The sequence below is a fragment of the Phacochoerus africanus genome, chromosome 10, assembly GCF_016906955.1.
Source record: "Phacochoerus africanus isolate WHEZ1 chromosome 10, ROS_Pafr_v1, whole genome shotgun sequence".
NCBI classification, from domain to species: domain Eukaryota; kingdom Metazoa; phylum Chordata; class Mammalia; order Artiodactyla; family Suidae; genus Phacochoerus; species Phacochoerus africanus.
The window spans coordinates 46,908,577-46,925,662 of record NC_062553.1 but is presented as its reverse complement, the minus strand read 5'-3'; the positions used below and the strand labels follow the sequence as shown (position 1 = coordinate 46,925,662).

At 37.9% G+C, this 17,086-nt stretch overlaps 1 protein-coding gene across 1 annotated transcript in view; it reads left to right on the top strand.

Annotated features, from left to right (window-relative positions):
• Positions 1-13,642, top strand: part of GASK1B (golgi associated kinase 1B) — a 59,464-nt gene extending 45,822 nt beyond the window's left edge. The window contains exons 4-6 of the mRNA XM_047798362.1: positions 4,637-4,644; positions 8,344-8,570; positions 11,982-13,642. Coding sequence (XP_047654318.1) covers positions 4,637-4,644; positions 8,344-8,570; positions 11,982-12,189 — 443 coding nt within the window. The 3' untranslated portion in view covers positions 12,190-13,642. The remainder of the gene's footprint in view (positions 1-4,636; positions 4,645-8,343; positions 8,571-11,981) is intronic.
• The last annotated feature ends 3,444 nt before the right edge of the window (positions 13,643-17,086 follow it).

The following is a 17,086-nucleotide window of genomic DNA, read 5'->3' as shown; positions in this document are numbered from 1 at the left end:
TCCTAGTCAGATTCATTAACCACTGAGCCATGACGGGAACTCCAAGTGAATGCTTTTCTAAGAGGATTTATCATAATACAGTCTTTATGAAGCTCTTGATCCCTGAGTTCTTGAGATGATTAGATGAGTCTAATCTAAGAATTTCTAACACTGAATGATATTTTATTTATTTCTATTTTTATTTTTTAATGAAGTATGGTGAATTTGCATTATTGTGTTAGTTTTAGGTATATTCAGAGTGATCCATTTCTTCAAATATACATGCATATTCTTTTCCATTGCAGGTTATTAAAATTTATTAAGTATAATTCCCTGTGTTATACAGTAGGTCCTTTTGTTTACCTATTTTATATGTAGTAGCATGGATCTGTTAATCTCAACCTCCAAAATTATCCCTTCCCCCACCTTTCCCTTTTGGTAACCATAAGTTTTTTTTTTTATATCTGTGAGTCTATTTTGATTTTGGAAGTAAGTTTATTTGTATATTTCTTTTTAAGATTCCACTGTATGCATGGACTCTTAAAAGAGTGATACACTATGATATTTGTCTTTCTCTGTCTGACCTACTTCACTTAGTATGGTAATCTCTATTTTATTATATTTTAACAAAGCATTGATCTACATGGAATGTGGGGTCCAGGGAGAAAAAAAGATGAAAACACCTGGTATTTCACTACAGACCACTTGAGAAGCACTGGTCTAACATACCCTCAGGGTCTCTAAGGATGTCTTTTGATTTCCTACCTGCATGCCTTTGACTATTTTTTAAAATAATTCTATCTCTTCAAACCCAGATGTAATATCCTCTCCTTCATGAATTTTCCCTGAATTTTTGCACTGAAGTTTTTGTATTCCTGCCAAAACCTTATGACCAGTATTTATTGCAAGTAGTGTCATTTAACATTTCCGTGCAAATGCACCTATCTTTCTGCAGTACCACCTTGGAGGTTACACTGGGGTGATACACTCAGGATGGATGCAATAAGTGATAGATATCTGTGTTGGAATCCTGAAGTTTGTCGTGTATGAGCTGAGAAGACTTGATCCAGTCAGTTAAGCCTCTCTGTTGCCTCAGTTTCATTATTTATCAAATGGGACTATTGGTAGCATTTGCTCTTAAGGTTGCCATGAAGATCAAATAATCCATGTAAAGAATTAAGTGTGCAATTCCTGGCACATACCACTCAATAAATGACTGCTACTATGTTTTTCATTATTAATATTAGGAGTATGTTTAGATTATTCTAAAGTGTATTAGTATATTCTAAACATACTCCTAATATTGATAATATATTTGTATTTTAGAGCCATACCTGCAGCATATGGAGGTTCCCAGACTAGTGGTCAAATTGGAGCTGTAGCTGCTGGCCTACGTCACTGTCACAGCAGTTCGGGATCCTGGCCATGTCTTCGATCTGCACCACAGCTCACAGAAATGCCGGACCCTTAACCCAATGAGCAAGGCCAGGGATTGAACCTGCATCCTCATGGATATTAGATTCCTTTTGACTGAGCTATCATGGGAACTCCTGTTTAGAATGTATTTACTTCCTTTGTTCAGGCAGTAAAATTAATTATTTAATATCTTATTCTTGAGGAAAAATAAATGAGAAGAAATTCCCACAATTGCCTTGAAAGATCCACTTATTTTCTTTTTTATTCTTGAAGTATAAATTATTTACAATGTTGTGTTAATTTTTGCTGTACAGCAAAGTGATTCAGTGGTGTATATATATATGTACATATCTCCTTTTTTTTGGTGGGGAGGCTGCATGTGTGGCTTATGGAAGTTCCCAGGCTAGGGGTTGAATCAGAGCTGCAGCTGCTGGCCTATGACATAGACACAGCATCACAGCTCGAGGAAATGCTGGCCCTTGAGTGAGGCCAAGGATCAAATCTGCATCATCATGGATACCAGCTGGGTTTGTTTCCACTGAACCACAATGGGACTTCCTATATATTCTTTCAAAATTCTTTTCCATTATGATTTTTCACAAGACATTGAGTACAGTTCCCTGTGCTATACAGTGGACTTTGTTGTTTGTGCATTCTACATATATAATAGTTTGCATCTGCTAATCCCAAACTCTCAATCTATCCCTCCCCCAACTACTTCCTCCTTGGCAACCATAAGTCTGGTCTCTATGGACAGACCTACTTTTTGAAGACACAGCTAGAATGGGTGGGTGCAGAAGTGTGGAAAGTAATTAGGTTACTGCAGATTTCTACTGGGCCTTGGATAGCTAGGCAAGGCAGTTGAGGCATCCTTTTTTGGGCTCTGGGCGTATAACTTTAGTCACTCATAGGATACATTTTCTTACAGACAAAACTAACACTACCGAAAGGAACATGGGGTCAAAAAAAGAAACTTGCCAAGAGGCAATATATCTAAAAATATCCTCACCAACACAATATTTGGCTGGAACACCTGGATTTTTCTGAGTATAATTTTAGTTAGATAAATATTGAGAAGACATATTTTCCTAAAAGAGGAAAGAGCAATTTTATGGAAAAGGATGGTTGGCAGTAATCTTCAGGTTCAAAAGATCAGTTTTCCAGAAAATTTTCCTTGTTTTAAAGAGTGAGAAGATGTGAATTTGAATAAGCTGCGATAATGGTGATCAACACTACAGACTACTTAAATGCCAAGATTTACCCCCTATTAGGCTATTATGGATTATTACCCAAGAACATAGATGTGTCAATGGTAACTCTGGTCTTGATCATGCAACAGTTAAATGGAATGATTGTTTCAATGTATGCACTAAACAAGTACATATATGAAAACTATGTTATAGGTACATAGATATCTAGGATGTGCTTTGCCAGTCCTTAAAAAGTAGATCAACTTTCCTCAAAGCAAGCAGGCATGTATTCAATATATGGACAAATTAATGCCAAACAAAATAGTGTTGAACTCAAGGGAGTGGATGATGGGTTTGTGGTCAAATTATTTGAGGTATATTAAATGTCAGTTTGAAAGGAGGACTGTAAATAAAATTCTGGGAAGAGCTAGGGAACAAGATTTAAGAGCAGCTTAAGCCCTTGCCATAGACAAGGGCAATAATACAAAGACATAATTTACCATAGCTGGAGGCTAGGAAAAACAAAGTAAAACCCAGAGCATTTGTGATCTTACAAGACCTTATAATCTGATTCTCTATCTGTAGGTGTACACAGCACACACATAATCAACATGTGCTAATGTACATAGCACGAAGTACACACAGGAATCTGAATAAAAGGAGAGCATGCACATTGTCAGCAATAAGATCTGTTAGACTTGAATGGCAGAGCAGTCTGTTGGGGAAGTAGTGAAATCATCCTTGACTGTTGAGAGATTTTCAAAATTAGATCAGACAATGGACTTTAAAAATACACTGTAGGGGAGTTTCTGTAGTGTCTCAGTGGTTGGCAAATCCGACTAGGAACCATGAGGTTGAGGGATTGATCCCTGGCCTCGCTCAGTGGGTTAAGGATCCGGCGTTGCCTTGAGCCGTGGTGTAGGTTGCAGATGCGGCTCAGATCCCATGTTGCTGTGGTTCTGGCGTAGGCTGGTGGCTACAGCTCTGATTCTACCCCTAGCCTGGGAACCTCCATATGCTATGGGAGCAGCCCAAGAAATGGCAAAAAGACAAAAAAAAAATACACTGTAGGTAACAAGCCAGTGTCAGGAAGGCAGTAAAAAGATGACCTAAGTTGGTCTTCTCCACTTCTGACTTTAAAAAAAAATTATTATAGTTGATTTACAATGTTCTGTCAATTTCTGCCATACAACAAAGTGACACAAAGTGTATATATATATATACACACACTCTTTTTCTCATACTATTCTCATCATATTCTATCACAAATGATGGGATATAGTTCCCTGTGCTATACAGTAGGACCTCATTGCTGATCCATTCTAAGTGTAATAGTTTGTGTCTGCCACCCCCAAACTCCCAGTCCATCCCCCTCCCTCTTGGCAACCACAAGTCTGTTCTCTATGTCTATGAGACTATTTCTATTCTGTAGATAGGTTTATCTGTGCCATATTTTAGATTTCACATGTAAGTGATACCATATGCATTTATCTTTCTCTTTCTGACTTCACTTAGTATGAGAATCTCTAGTTGCATCCATGTTGCTGCAGATGGCATTATTTTGTTCTTTTTTATGGCTGAATAGTATTCCATTGTATATACATACCACATCCTCTTAATCCATTCACCTGTTGATGGACATTTAGGTTGTTTCCATGTCTTGGCCATTGTGAATAGTGCTGCAGTGAACATAGGGGTGCATGTATTTTTTTTAATGAAAGTTTTGTCCCAATAGATGCCCAGGAGTGGGATTGCTGGCTCATATGGTAGTTCTATATTTAGTTTTTTGAGGAACCTGCATACTGTGTTCCATAGTGGTTGTACCCACCAACAGTGTAGGAGTGTTCCCTTTTCTCCTCATCCTCTCCAGAATTTGTTACTTGTGGACTTATTAATGATGGCCATTCTGACCAATGTGAGGTGGTACCTCATTGTCATTTTGATTTACATTTCTTTAATAATTAGTGAATTATTAGAGAAAGAATAACCCACCTCTAACTTTTAGTGATTTCTTGTAGTTTAAAAATGGAAAAGTATAATCTTTACAGAAGTACTGAAAGTTAGGGCTGAAATGCTAAAGTGCTTCTTATTTAGCATAAAATGCATGATACTTGTGGCTTTTAGAAACAACAGTAATGTTGCTCTGTGTCTGAGTCCTTTGCCACTACTAGAAATCAGCAATGAAGAAAAAGCTTAGGGTTCAGAGCACTATTTCAGAACTGCTTGGGAGATTTTTCCTTAAAATTTAAGTTCTCAACATAACACACCTTATTTATCCAACATAACACACCTTGATGGTGTAGCCAAAATGAATCAGGACTATGTTTCTCCCCCACCCTTATGGAATTCCTTGTCATTGGATAAAAACATATGATAATGATGGGAAAATGGTGGAGAGATTCTTTTGAGAATTATTATCTAATATATATATATATATTATATATTTATATATATTTATATATATATAAAAGGGACACTGGATGAGAAGCAAAAGAGTTATGTTCTCACTGACCCCCTGATACTTTTTTCTTCTTTTTTTTAAGGGCTGTGCCAGTGGCATGTGGAAGTTCCCAGCCTAGGGGTTGAATCAGAGTTGCATTACCAGCCTACAGCACAGCCATAGCAACGTGGGATCCTAGCCGGCCATGTCTGTGACCTACACCACAGCTCACGGCAATACCAGATTCTCAACCCACTGAGAAAGGCCAGGGATCAAACCTGCTTCCTCATGGATATGGGAATTCCTTTCCTGTTGGATTCCTTTCCACCGGGCCACAATGGGAACTCTTGACCTGATCTTAAGTGGCAATCACATACAATCTCTTTATATTGTTTTACTTTTATTCAAAGGCAGCCAAGGTATTAAATAAAAGGAATAAAATTGAGGAGAAAGGGCTCAATAAATTTTTCTGGTAGCTTCTCTTTTATGCTTTTTTTCATTTAACTTATTTAATGATATAGTTGGTGTCCTCTTGCTTTCCTTTAGGAAACTTTGCCATCCTCAGATCAAGCTAATGCACTTGAACTATCCATGATAATGTACTGTACTGTGCCCTGGAATCATACTGTGTGACCTTTTGAATAAACTACTCTTTAGGCTTATGACCCTGTGGATTGGCTGCCTGGAGCCAATTCCAACAGATGCCTCCCTGATTTGTGAATTGTTTTTAGACCAGCAGTGTACCCTCTGAGATGTCCAAATGCTTGGTGGCTCATTCACCACCCCTGTCCCATGTGACTGGTCTTATACAAACTTCATAGAAAATTGGCTTATGCTAACTTCTCTTATAATCCCTGCTTCCCAAAGGATGCTATTTGAATCCAAGTCAACTTACCTGCAGAAGACAGAAAGGAGGGTCATTTGTACATTTCTCAAATTTGCCGTGGTAGTGAGGAAAAATTAAACAACTTCATTTTTTCTGTAAGTAGTGCTGGTGGGGAGGTACTGGCTAGGGGCAACATTTGCCTTGGTGCCTGGCCCACCACTAGGTGGTAGAAGATGTTAAATAAACATTTATTCAATGAATGAGTGAATGGTTATTTCAAAGTAGGTTGAATTTTGGTACTACTTTTTCAGCATCCCTTTCTTAGCAACTGGTAACCTAGCATGGCCAGCCCCACAGGATCTGCAAAAAACACAGGGAGGAAGAAGAAGGATGGGAGTTTAGTGCCAAAAGAATAAAAACGGTAATCTGTCTCCAGCCATCTTTTGAGTTATGAGCATATGTACCACCTTCAACTAGCCTTAAACTATTCAATGTAACGGATTAGGGGGAAAATCATAGTATTTTGAAGACAAACACTACTGTGTCTGAATCTTATCTTTGCTTCCTACTAAAATCCTATGCAGGGAAGATTGTTAACCTCTCTGAGTCTCAGTTTTCCCTCACTGAAATGGAGGCATTACCTTTTGCTTTGGAATCTTGTTTTGCAGTAAATCACTTCATAGAGGGTATGGGTTGTGTTGCAACAATACTAGGAACCATTTTCCGAATTTGAGTATCTTATAGATGCTTACGTCAGGGCTGGAGTGTGTCTAGATATTTTTTTACTAGTCTTCTCACTAAATGTGCCAGGTGAACAGCATCATTCCCAATCCACAGATAATTAAATTGAGAGCCAGTAATGTAAAGGGATCTATGCAAAATCACAGAGCTGAAAAGTATGAGAGAAGAGATTTGACTCTGAATTGATTTATCTAATTCCTGAGCCCAGGTTTTAACTCACCATGAGTAACAAATACTGTTTCTTCCCTTGCCCCAGAGAAGTGGAAGTAACCCAATCCGCCCTTACCTAGTTAATCTCTGTTTACCCTCTTCTATAGGGTAATAGTTCTGTTGCCCATAATTAACCCCCATGGGCCCAATTGTTTTACTCATTCTTCCAGCTTATTTAGAGTGTGTCTGTGAGCTCCATATGGATAGTGTTCTTAGCTATCATTAGTTGATCTCACATCTTTTCAGTAGATTTTTCTGTTATTTTATTTTATTTTTATTTCTTTATTTTATGACGACACCCATGGCTTTTGGAAGTTTCAGGGACAGGGTTGAATCCAAGCTGCAGCTGTGACCTATGCCCTGGCTGCGGCAGCACTGGATTCTTTAACCCATTGCGCCAGGCCGGGGATTGAATACTTGCTTCTGCCGAGCTTCTGTAGTTGGATTCACATTTCATATTATATGAAATAAAATATTTCATAATTTAATAGCCAGTGTTTGAATCAAATTTTCCTTGATTTTCATGAGAACTTTGATGCCTGTGGTGATACACTACAGAATAAAACCAAATCACTGAATTCTTTTGGGGGGGGGTGCTGCACCCATGGCATAAGTTTCTGTTCCCAGGCTAGAGGTCAAATTGGAGCTGTAGCCGCTGGCCTACACCACAGCTCACAGCAATGCCAGATATTTAACCCACTGAGCAAGGCCAGGGATCAAACCTGAGGCCTCATGGATGCGAGTCAGAGTCATTTCCTCTGAGCCATGATGGGAACTCTAGAATTCTTTTTCTTTAATAATAACTATTTTATTTATTTTTTATTGAGGTTGATTTGCAATGTTATGTTAGTTTCAGGTATACAGCAAAATTATATATACACACACATTATGTATATATACACACACATACCCATACATATTTATATATAATCTTTTCAAATCCTTTTCCCTTATAGGTTATTACAAAATAATGACTATAGTTTCCTACAGTGCTATACAGCAGGTCCTTGTTGTTTCTCTATTTTTATGTAGTGGTGTATACATGTTCTGTTCAGATTAGACAATGTCATACTGAAATCCAGAAAGGTTAGAGGGTACAGTCTACTTTTAGCACCACTGAGATAACTCAGGTTTTATATAACACAACCTGAGGGTGAAAATAAGATGCATACTTCTGGATATGTCAGAGTACAGTGGTTTCTATCTCCTGCCCTGAGTAGAAGCTGAGATTCTTCTGGCCGTGTATCTACGTATGATGTCAGTGGGAATTCTGAGTATTAAGGGTGGAGATGCTTAACTTGGATGCTCTGACTTTGGAGCTCTTAGCAGAAGCTGGAAAGGCTTTTCCCCCTAGCTGAGTCAGAAGGATATGAACATTGGACTTATTCTGACAGTTGCCTTTAATTAAACTAACCTGGCCCTAATTAGATTCTGGCAAGTCAGCTGTTTAGAAAGTGCTCGTTCTTTGGAAAATTCTCTAACTTTCCCAAATTTTGCTTTTACTCAGCATCTGGGATTTTGTTTTTGTTTTCAATTTTCAGATTTATAATCGCTTAGATACAAATTGCTGTGGATTCCGACCTAGGAAGGAAGATGCCTGTGTACAGAGTGGACAGAAGCCAAAATGTGACAACCAGGATTCTGTGGCTTTAGCACATATTGTCCAGCGAAAGCAGGACCCGAGGCACCTGGTCTTTATAGACAACAAAGGTTTCTTTGACAGAAGTGAAGATAACTTAAACTTCAAACTCTTAGAAGGCATCAAAGAGTAAGTTTTTTGAGTAATACCTGCAGGACATGAAATTTATATTGAATTAAGTAGGTTTTGAGACAACTCACATCCTATGTCTGATCAATTTAACCCTTAAGGGGAATCTGGGAAGAGAGATGCAGAAAAGGGAACCCAACCTAAGGGGAAATGAACAAGGGTGCAGGGAGTTCCTGTTGTGGTGCAGCGGAAACGAATCCGACCAGTATCCGTGAGGATGTGGGTTTGATCCCTGTCCTCGCTCAGTGGGTTAAGGATTTGGTGTTGCCATGATCTGTGATGTAAGTCACAGACATGGGTTGGATCCCATGTTGCTGTGGCTATGGTGTAGGCTGGGTAGCTGCAGCTCCAATTTGACCCCTAGCTTGGGAATTTCCATATGCCACTAGTGTGGCCCTAAAAAAAAAGACTGAAAAAAAAGAAGGGTGCAGCCAGTACTCCCTACCACAGACCCATCCAACCTGCAGAATTCCTACTATGTGGTTGCTTGGCTCTCACTGTGTAAATCCATGTGGGTGAGGTTGGAAGCATGTGGGGGTCTCTGGAGCAGGAATTGGCATGGCAAGGATGAGCAGGCGACAGAGGCTCCATGACTGGGACACAGGACTGGGGAACTAACAGACATGAAGATACTGCCATGGTGGGATGTCCAGAGACAGAATAAAATCAGGGGCTTTTATCAAAAAGTATGAAGTTAGAGCCATTCAGCTGACTAGAACACCCAATCAAAGGATAGTTTACTTCAAGTAGGAGGATTTCTGAGCATTTGCAAATCCTTCCGTAGACATAGATTATGGGAAAAAGCATTGTGAGCTTACAAGTATTTGGAGTGTAAGACCTTTAATAGTGGCAGGAACCTCACTGAGGAATCTGAACAGTTCATCCCCAGTTGTGGATACTGAGGCTACATTACAGGCTCCCATCACAGCCACCTTTCATAGTCTTTCTACCTTAGCGAGAAATCAGAGTCATTAAGAAACTGGCATGTATCTGAGACTTGAAGATGGAAGGGTAGATGAGGGAAATGGTCATCCAGCCTAGTGAAGCTGAGTGATTTCTGGAAGCACATGAGTGAGTCTGAAATTGAGGGTAGAACTGAATTTTCTATATCCAATTCCAGTAGTTTTCCTGCAGTAACTCCTGGTGTTTCTGCTGTTGCTATTACTCTTGTTAATAAAACTCAGAGGAGTGTTTCAACAATTCTTCCTTGCACCATGAATTAGGAAATATAGATTTTCTGTACTTTCAACATTAGAGAAAATGACCGTTTCATGAGTCCCACTTTCATGAGCTTTTGCCATATCTTTCCCCGTTAATTCTCATTCCTCACATCTCTTTGTGGATCAAAGGTATAGTATATAGCAGAGTCTTTCTTTTAAGTGTCCAAGCTACAGAAATTTGGTGTTTAGGAAAACTTACATATCAGAGGCATCACTTCTTGAGTTGATAGTATGGAGTCTTCTTAAATCCCTGAATTTCTTCCTAGTGCCTTCAGAGTCCATCAATTCCATACAGTCACAAAAAATATGAATAACAATTATTTATGCTTTCAAAGAAGATTTAACTTTAAATGCATGATTCGAAGGTAATGTGTTTAAAGTTAAATCTACTTTGAATATGTAGTTTATACATTAAAAAGAAAAAAGGAAAACTCTGCTAACCCAGATGTATGCATAGAATATTACTATTAATCAGTCTAATGCGAAGTCAGGTAATCTTTTTGATTTGCCTCTATGAAAAGGATTAGTCCCTAAAGAGATCCATGATTTTTACAGTTTTGTCTCATACATTCTCCCCTAGCTAAATTAGTTCTAGTGCCATAGGATTTGTAAAGCCTGGCTTATTAATATTTCATAGAGCAAAAATGCTTACTTAATTAATACTGTGGTCACTAAATTATATAGAACATGTCTTTGGGGAGCTCAGTACATATGATTAGTATGATTTAATTCCACGCTTACTCAGATCCCTTAAGCACATCCTGCTTCATGGCCTTTGGTCTTTCTGCAGCATCAGAGATGATAGAACACATGGAATGCTGTATTCATGCTCCCTCTGTGCCATCCCCTGCTTGCTCCACTGACATTTGCAAAAGGTGCTTAGAGGCCTGAAACTTCTGGCTAGCTGTACTCTTAAAACAAGTATATGCTCTCTTTCAATTCTTAAGAAACAGCAAAGTTTACTTGAAGATTACTATCAAACTCCAATATTTTTATTGTGATTTCATCATGATTTTAATGAAACCTGGGGGGGGGGGGGTGAGGCCAAATTGGCAATTCAGAAAAATGTTGTTTATACTTTTGAACCCTATCTTGTACCCAGTCCTTCAGATAATGGATATGCTGGACTCTTGGCTTTATTCTTTCTAAATAAAGAGCAGAAATCACAATGACTTCTCTTTAGGTAATTCAGCAAGGATGCTTAGGTTTTCCAGAGAGATTGTACATTGTGGAATGTCCTGGCTATTTGCCTTAGCTTGGTTATTAGAAAATAATTTGGTATTCCAACTTAAGAGAATGTTCCCCAATTCTTAGAATTCCTGAAGTATATAATCTGAATTGAAGTCAATTCTTTATGTAATTGGACATTTTGGAATAATTTCTTTCTTGACACACATCTTGAATTATTTCATATTAAATTCAGTCATGCAACTTCTATTCAGGGAGCGTCTTTACTGAAATTCTCAGCATTTTGCTTCTCATATTTTCTTGCATTAAAACCCCACATTGACACTTATGAGTATACTTTTCTACTTGACAGATTAAAGAAGTTTCTATGAATGCAATGAAGTTTAAGACTGACAAAGCATTTTCTCCAGGCTATCAGAAACCTTTCTAATTATGTGCCTCTCTTTACTAGTATATAATGACCTTAAGTAAGATGTTAGTATGCCAAGTTCTCAATGGTCTAGAAAATTCAGTTCCCTGGAAACTTCTTCTTCTAGTATGTAATTATTATTATTATTATTATTATTATTATTATTATTATTATTATTTTGTCTTTTTAGGGCCGTACCTGTGGCATATGGAAGTTCCCAGGCTAGGGGTCGAATCAGAGCTGTAGCTGCTGGCCTATGCCACAGCTGCCGCAACACCAGATCTGAGCCATGTCTGCAAACTGCACCATAGCTTATGGCAACACTGGATCCTTAACCCACTGAGGGAGTCCAGGGATCAAACCTGTATCCTCATGGGTACTAGTCAGATTCGTTTCAGCTGAGCCATGATGAGAACTCCCCTAATATGTAATTATTAAGTGAGGTGTCAGCTTGACGGTGACAGAATACCTTGGTAGTGATTCTCAAGGTATTCTCTGACAGTGTGAATTATGCCAGATTAGTGAAGGGCAGAGATATGGGGTAAAACATACTATTTTTCAAGCAATTATGGAAATATCATTTTCTCTTTTCAGGTTTCCTGAATCTGCAGTTTCTGTTCTGAAGAGCCAGCATTTACGGCAGAAGCTCCTTCAGTCTCTATTTCTTGATAAAGTTTACTGGGAGAGTCAGGGAGGTAGACAAGGAATTGAAAAGCTTATTGATGTGGTTGAACAGAGAGCCAAAATCCTCCTCACCTACATCAATGCCCATGGGGCCAAAGTGTTACCCATGAATGAATGACCAAAGGGTTCTTCTGGCTGGAGTACTGTTTATACATATGTCTTTTGTTTCTGTTTTTTGAATCAAGTACACAAACCTCAACTCCTTTTAGGAGTGGGACAGGGGAGATAAAACCTATGAATTCAAATAAAATAAATGAATTTAACCAAGCATAAAGCCTTTAAAAATATACTGTCAAACATTGTTTACATTTCTTATAACATCCTGATACCTGAATCTCAACATCTGAGCACAGAATGGTTGCAGTTAGGATCCTGGCTAGCTGTGTTAAAAAACTTGTCGGTTAATAGGACAGTGTGAAACATAGGTGGTGACTCCTCTCATAAACCAGATTTGATGCCATTTTGACTGGTCTGACCAAATACCAAGGGAATGGTTTTGGACATTGTTCTGTTCCTGATAGAACAAAGCAGTCCCAACATGGCCCAGAGGCAACTCTACATGGGAAAACTGAAGCATATGATCTGCAGAAACCTTAGAGCATACAGTAATTCTAAGGAGAAAAGGTAGTTTATTTGTAAACCCCTGTGTATATTCTATTGTATCCATAAATGATCAGCCAGCTCTGTGATCCTCAGCCCAAGAATCATACTTTCCATTCCTTTTTTGAAATATATTTTGTTGTCAGTCTAGAAACCAACCACATTTGACAATTTATGTGTTAGGTAGTTTTGCTCTTTCAGTTTGGGTCCAATTTATGTTTAATGAGTGGCTTGGAAATTAAACTCTTTTAAGGTATAAAGCTACATTTGTGAAACTGTACTTAGTGTCTTTAAGTGGATGCTCTTTTTACATATTTTGTTCTTGTTCCCAAGGATATACTATAATTTCTCTACATTTCATGAATAATAGTGGATTTCCTCAAGTTGTTCTGTATAATTACATTTAAACTGAATTTATCAATAATGTTCTGATATTGACTATAGGACTATACATTGAGGGTGTTTAAATATATTGTTTGGCTTATTCTAATAGGAAAAATGAGAACAAAATGAGTTCAAATGCAACTCTGATGAATTACAGATGTAATTACATGTCAATGTAAAATGACTAGAACTAGAACAGTAAATTGGAGGATGCTAGGCCTCAAATAATTCTTTCTGAACTCTTCCAACTTTATTGTGGTGGAAGGGCGTGGGCACAATCTTCATGTCCTTGGAGATGCCCACATCATGGCGTGTGACAGGTATTCAAAGGCTTCAAATCTTGAACAAGTTATTATTACCCTTCTACCCCCATGCCGCATCCCTTATTAAGAAGCTCCTCTACTGACTTCTTTCCCTGAAAGCTTAAAAGTACAATTTACAATTGGTTATCATGCATTCCACCCTGTTTTCTCAGTTCTGCATGCTCTTCCTAAAGGGCATCCTATTTTCTGTGTTCTAATTAAGGGTCATTCAGTATCACTGTAAGTTAGAACTGCTAAAGACATCTTGATAAAGGGTAGGTTTTTTTTAAAAAAGAACGGGAACTTATGATGGAGCCTAATAATGTGAGAAAAAAAGAATGTATACATGTATGTGTAACTGGGTCACCATGCTGTACAGTAGAAAAAAAATAATGTATTGGGGAAATAAAAATTAAAAGAAAAGAACATTGCTGTAGATGTTAATTTATACACATGTTTGTGGGGGCAAAATAAGACAAATAGGAGATCACTTATAGGTAGAATCTAAAAAAGGGCACAAGTGAACCTATCTACAATACAGAAACAGACTCACAGACGTAAAAAACTGACTTGTGGTTGCCAAGGGGGAGTGGGAAGGGACTGGAATGAACAGGGAGTTTGAGGTTGTAGATGCAGACTATTACCACTGAGAATGGATAAGCAATGAGGTCCTGCTGTACAGCACAGGGAACTATATCCAGTCTCTTGGGACAGACCATGTTGGAAGATAATGTAAGAAAAGGAATGCATGTACATATATGAAGGGTCACTATGCTGTGCAACAGAAATTGGTACAGTATTGTAAATCAACTCTACGTTAAAAAAAAAGAAAAGAAAAAAAATAACATACTGAGTACAAGAGAATGTAGACCAAGGGAAAAAGGGTCATTTGATTATATTGTTATAACTTTGCTAGGCTTGAATTTAAGCCCTACTTTTTAGCACCCTCCTTTGCTGGCTGGCACTTGCTGAGCTGGTCTTCAGAACATATTCTCTTCAGTAGTCCCTCTTTGGCCCAGAATGCCTCCTGGTCCTATACATTCACGGTACTCTTGGGCCCACCTGAGTCTCCACCTCTACCTGCTGTATTGGGGCTTATTTAAGATCCCTTTATGTCTCAATAATCAGCATATTAATGAAAGATTGGCCTAACAGAAGTTTGGAGACTCAGACTCTAAAGTAACTCTTGGTCAAGTTCATATGTGGCAAGTGGAAACAAATCTGACTAGTATCCATAAGGATGCGGGTTTGATCCCAGGCCTTGCTCAGTGGGTTGGGGACCTGGTGTTGCTGTGAGCTGTGGGTAGGCTTGCAGCTGCAGCTCCAATTAAACCCCTAGCCTGGGAACTTCCATATGCCTTGGATGTGGCCCTAAAAAAAAAAAAAGCAAAAAACAAAACAAAACTGAAAAACTCTTGGTCAAGTTGTCTTATTCTTTGTCTTATCAAGGTGGCCTATTTGCATTTTAATATGCTTTTAATAGATACACCATCTTATCCAAATCTGTGATATTAGTGTTGAGAATTCTGGGTTACTCAGAGGTGACTTTGATTTTGTGTCTCAGGCTACACTGCTTCTGGGGTGCGTGGTCCTCCCACTTTTGAGTCTGGTTGTTTCTTTGCACCAAGTTATTCTGAAATGCTGAATATGAATGGAAAGTCCAGGAACACAATGCCTATTTTAGTCACCTTTGTTTTTTAATGATGCATTTTGTTTTGGAATCAGTGAATAATTTATGCTATTACTATTTTTAAGTAATGGAAGGCTGAAGGCCAGCCTTTTTATTCTAATAAGGAATGCTCCTCTCTTACTGAAACAATGGGAATATTCTGTGCCTTTCAGATGTGCTCGGATTATGCTGTGGTTTGGTTCACATAGCACATTATGTAGTTTATTTGTAACTTGATAAACTTCAACTAAAGCAGTTTACCTGGGCAGACACACAAAAGCTTATTCTGTGTGAAAATAAATACATATCTTAAAAATCTGTAATAAAATATTAGAAATTAAAGATGTGTGCTTTTTATTTTGTAAGTTCTTTTTCTTGTAGATGGGTTGTTTTTCAGAAGTTAAGTATATACCTTTATTCATGATAAAAGACACAATTGGATAGTATCGTACTGTATTGTGTTTGTAGATGTATAGATTTGATGTTATTAATAGTGATACTTTGCCTTCTAGTCTGTATTTTGCGATCTTTTAGGTGGTAGGCAAATTGTTTAACAGATATTATTAACTATAGGAAAACATGAATTTGTTTTTTTTTTTTCTTTGCTTGGGGTAAGTCTTGCCATTATACTTAAAAGTTTTCTTTATAGCATTCATATTTATTAAGCTTATTAGGGAACTGGGGAACTTATAAAAATATAAAATGTCTTAGACTTCAGCTCAAAATATTTATAATCTTTGAATTTGTGTAATAGCTTGTTTATACAATTGCACTTTTAAATCTCTGGTAAGTTACAGCTAATTAATAGAATAACCTAGGTAAACTCATTCTCACACTGTCATGTGAAATTCTAATGTTCATCTCAGCATAGGATGAGGAAGGCACATTTAGGGTACTGGTCTGAAAATGTAATATGGAAATTGTACATAGGTCAAATAAAGATGATAACAGCCTTTCTTTAAAAGCTAAATAGTATCAGAGGTTCTCTGGTGGCACAACAGGTTAAGGATCCAACATGGTCACTGCTATGGCTTGGGTCTCTGCTATGGCGCAGTTTCGATCCCTGGCTCAGGAAATTCCACATGCCGCAAACACAGGCACAAAAGTTTAAAATAAATAAGTAAATAAATAATAAATAGTATCACAAAGAATTAAGAACTTTTGCACATGGGAGATGATTTGACTTGTCCAAAAATTTTCGGACACTTGGAAATAGCCAGAAGAGAATTCTGAGTGTTCTTTCAGTGCAATGCTGGGCCTGATTTTGTATTGAATGGGCTGTTTAACAATGCTGCAGGACAGAGGTTAACTTGTAAATTTTTATCCCAGGGAGATACAAATGATTTCTATCTGATGGAAAAGACAACCCTCATGGTTTTACAGTTTATTACCAAGTTGGACATTAACCACTTTTTATATATAGTCCAACAATCTTATTCTAATATAGACTATAAATAGTTAGATTTTGAAACAATCCATGAAACAGTTTTACCGTCTTAACTGATTCCTTCGTTAGTTAATTATTTGAATAAAATCTTTGACATTTGTTCATTTTATATTTGCATAAGAGTTGCAGGTTTATCTTTTTTCCTTAAAAAATTTTTGACTGCAGAGTCGTAGAATTTTATTTGCTTGAGAGTCTTGATCTTAAAATTTGCAAACTTTAACAAACTTTCAAAACAGGGTCCCATAATTTAAAGAACAGAATGTGTGGGTGTTCCCCTTGTGGCTCAGTGGAAATGAATCTGACTAGCATCCATGAGGACACAGGTTTGATCCCTGGCCTTGCTCAGTGGGTTAAGGATCCAGTGTTGCTGTGAGATGTGGTGTAGGTTGCAGACATGGCTCAGATCATGCATTGCTGTGGCTGTGGTGTAGGCCGGCAGCTATAGCTCCGAATGGAAGCCTAGCCTTAGCACCTCCATATGCTGCAGTGTGGCCCTAAAAAGCAAAAAAAAAAAAAAAAAAGGGAACAGAATGTTACCATTGGATCAATCTCAAGTTTATTTTCATTTAATCCTTTAATTTATTACTGTAGCTTTGTAATATTGCCTGAAGTC